Below are 3,345 nucleotides of genomic sequence, written 5' to 3'. Positions count from 1 at the left end.
AAAAAGTCCTAACTTGCAAAAGAAAAATTCAGAACATCCTAAACTTTGTTTTTCCCTTTACCACCCCTCTTTGTAGCAGTAATTGGTTGGTTCATTAAACCTTGGACAGCATTTTGTGACATTTGAGTTGTCCAAATAGTAGGTTCTGGTTGAGAAGCAGACAACAATGAGCTTCTTGTGAACCCTCTACTTTGAGTTTCTGATTGGCCTCTGGTAAGGTTTAGTGCAGCTTGGGATTTGGATGCAGATTGTGAAGAGGATTCAGCAAGCTTTTTCATTGCCTTTGCTCTTGATTTTGTAATTTTGATGCCATCAGCAGCACTTTATTCTTTTGCTGTAAGCCCTCCATTGTAGGTATGTGAATTATGACCATAACACTTGCATTTTTGACATTGGACAATTGTTGATCTCTTGCCTTTCTCTAGTTCATCTGCTGCCCTTTTCCTTTGCCTAGATGGCCTTCCTATACCCCTTTTGACTTGTGGTGGTAGTATGGTGGCCTGGTCAATCTCTGGCCAATTTTCAAAATCAGGAATAGAGTTGATTGAATTCCCATATACTTGTTTATAAGCCTGTACAGAGTACCATGTGCTGTAATATTTGAATGGGTCAAGTTCAGCAGACATAATTGCTCTTAATGCATGTTTACAAGGAATCCCTGAAAGTTGCCATGCCCCATATATGCATGTTCTTTTGTTTAGGGAAACAGGAAGCATGGATTTGCCATCTCTCACTTCATACTCACCCTCCTTACTTTGAAAAACCTTGCAAGTTCTGGATTCAAAACTTAGATATTGTATCCTCTTCACTATTTTAGGGCATGGGTCATTCTCATTCCAATCCCTGCATTTTTTTCTTCTTGTTGACATTCTTACCATGCACATTCTTCTTATACCTTTCAATGACAAAATATTTTGATTAATTAAGCTAAGTGTTAAACATGAATCATAAATATGGATGAAAAAGATGCAAATCATACCTTCTAATAGAGTCAACACAGGCCTACATCTATCTACTCCCAGTGTGGCATTGAAACTTTCAACAAAATTTGTCTTATTCTCATCACTACATATCTTTGGATCAAATTTATGCCTTGTCTACCTGCTTTGGTCCCCCAACTTTGACAACCATATGTAAGCTAATGGATTCACCTTCTGAATTCTGTCCATGGCTTTTTTAAATGTAAAAGGGGAGGTAGCACTGCAAGCTAACCAAAAAAGGGAATGCATTAATGGTCCAGGGAATGCAGTCTTCCAATTTTTAGCCAAATGTTTACAACAATATCTCCTTCCTGCCTTTGGCCACAACTCCGTCAATGCAAGATTAATTCCCTGCATATTAAGTTCGATTAAATATAGATTTAGTAATATAATAAGCAATAACAACTTTTTCAAAACATAAAGAATAATGTATCTTACTTTCTGTCTATCTGAGATGATACACCAATCATCACCCCTTCCACTTTCTCTCAATATAGATTTTAAGAGCCAGGTGAAAAACTTCTAATTCTTTCCATCCTCTACAGATACTATGGCCTTAGCAAAAGGAAACAGTTCATTGTTTCCATCTATAGCTACAACAGACAAGAGTACTCCACCATAATTGCCCTTCAAGTGAGCACCATCAACTCCAACTAGACTCCTACACCTTGTAATAACACTATCAATTGCTCCCTTAAAGGAGATGAAAATACTTGAGAATGTCAAGGCAGCTTCTGGATGATTGAGTTGTTTCCATGCACAGTATGCTACTGAATTTGGATTGGTTGCCTTGACCATCTCACAATATTTGGGTAAGTGTCCATATGAAGTATCATAACCTCCATTTTTTTCCCTCAAAGCAACCCCTCTCATCTTGTATAATGTACTTGTTGCCATTTTAACTCCATATCTAATCCAAAGGAGTTCATTTAATGACTTTTCAGAGATATCATTATTGGCTCTAATATCATCCATTAACTTTTCTGCAGCCCACATGATATTAACTAAAGGATTCTTTTCATCAAGACCCCTACAAGTATGCTTAGAGTTCTTTATGCTCTTAATTTCCCAAGTTACTCCATCTGGTAACAAACTTGAATAGATTCTCCATGAACAATGTAAGTTAAGGCAAGATGCTGTGAACCTCCTTGGACTGCTCCTATCAACAACTAGTGCAAATCCACATTGTATGCAGTAATCTCTTAGAATAGACATAAAATTTGCCTTGTCACTGAATATCATCCAAGGCTTAAGCACAATGTTCCCAAATTCAACCTCACTTACAAATTCACCATTCTTGTACAGCCTACTAAAGTAATTATCATCGTTATCCAAATCTTTCTGCCATATGTCAGACTCATATGGATCATAATTATCATGTATGATCCCCATGTCTTCAATGTCCTTATAGTCATCATCAACATCTTCTCTATTAAGGACATCTTCATTCTGTTCATTACCACCAATGCTACAACTTGCCCACTACTTTGGCCTGTATCTAAGGTGTTAATTGGCAAGCTATGTATTGTTTCCTAATCAGAGATAACTTGTCTAGCTCTACCAACTTCATTAAACTCATCCTCAGTCACTACCACAGTTGCAGGTTGCAAATTAGTGTTCAATAAGCCCCTTTTCCTAGCAGCTATACTCTTAGGTATTTTGTGCAAAACTATAGCTGAGTTGTTTGAAGTGTCAGAGACATATGAGGGTGCTGATGAGTGTGGTGTAGCTAAAGGTGAATTAGAAAAGGACTGTGTTTGGACAGTGGTTTCAAGCTCACTAATCACACTGAGCTTTCTCTTAACAAGTAATTTTTTAGTAGGCAGTATTTTAGCTTTACCTTTTTTTTAGTATTAGCATTATCATCATCCCATGCATACCCTCTTGTCCCTACACCAACATCAGTTTCATGTTCTATTTGAACATTACTCCAAAACATTTCAACATCTGGGAAATACTCACAACCCACCATATTAGCATCTGGACCTTCATTTTCCATTGGACTTTTATTTTTCTTAGGTGGACTAGCCCCAAAATACATGTTAGGATTAGTTTTAATTGTTCCAGCAAGATTTCTAGCAGCAATAACAGAGTCAGTAGCCTTTTCAGTTGCACCAATCCACACAATAATAACATCTCTCTTACTAAGCCTATCCAACATTGCCATTAAGTCATTATCAAATTCAATCCTCACATCTTTCATGTTATAACAATAATGGAAAGTAGGAAATTTGGGGAACTGATAGTTGTTTTTGTTAAATCTTCCCTCACATTCAATAATCATATCAATCCACATAACCTTATCAACATCATCAATCATCATATCAATTTCATTATCCATGTACTTAAACTTAACTGTAACCTG

The 3,345-nt window shown here is 36.8% G+C and overlaps 1 protein-coding gene across 1 annotated transcript; it reads right to left on the bottom strand.

Annotated features, from left to right (window-relative positions):
- Positions 1-323: 323 nt before the first annotated feature.
- Positions 324-1,337, bottom strand: LOC145581271 (uncharacterized). Its single transcript, XM_081638305.1, has 3 exons — positions 1,102-1,337; positions 980-1,035; positions 324-895 (listed from the first exon to the last, which is right to left on the bottom strand). Exons 1-3 carry the CDS (start codon positions 1,335-1,337, stop codon positions 324-326), a joined length of 864 nt encoding a protein of 287 aa, XP_081494431.1.
- Positions 1,338-3,345: the final 2,008 nt, after the last annotated feature.

This window comes from Chenopodium album, chromosome 15 (genome assembly GCF_948465745.1).
Source record: "Chenopodium album chromosome 15, dcCheAlbu1.1, whole genome shotgun sequence".
In the NCBI taxonomy this organism is placed as follows: domain Eukaryota; kingdom Viridiplantae; phylum Streptophyta; class Magnoliopsida; order Caryophyllales; family Amaranthaceae; genus Chenopodium; species Chenopodium album.
Note: the sequence above shows the minus strand (reverse complement) of the source record. Positions and strands in the feature narration are given on the sequence as shown.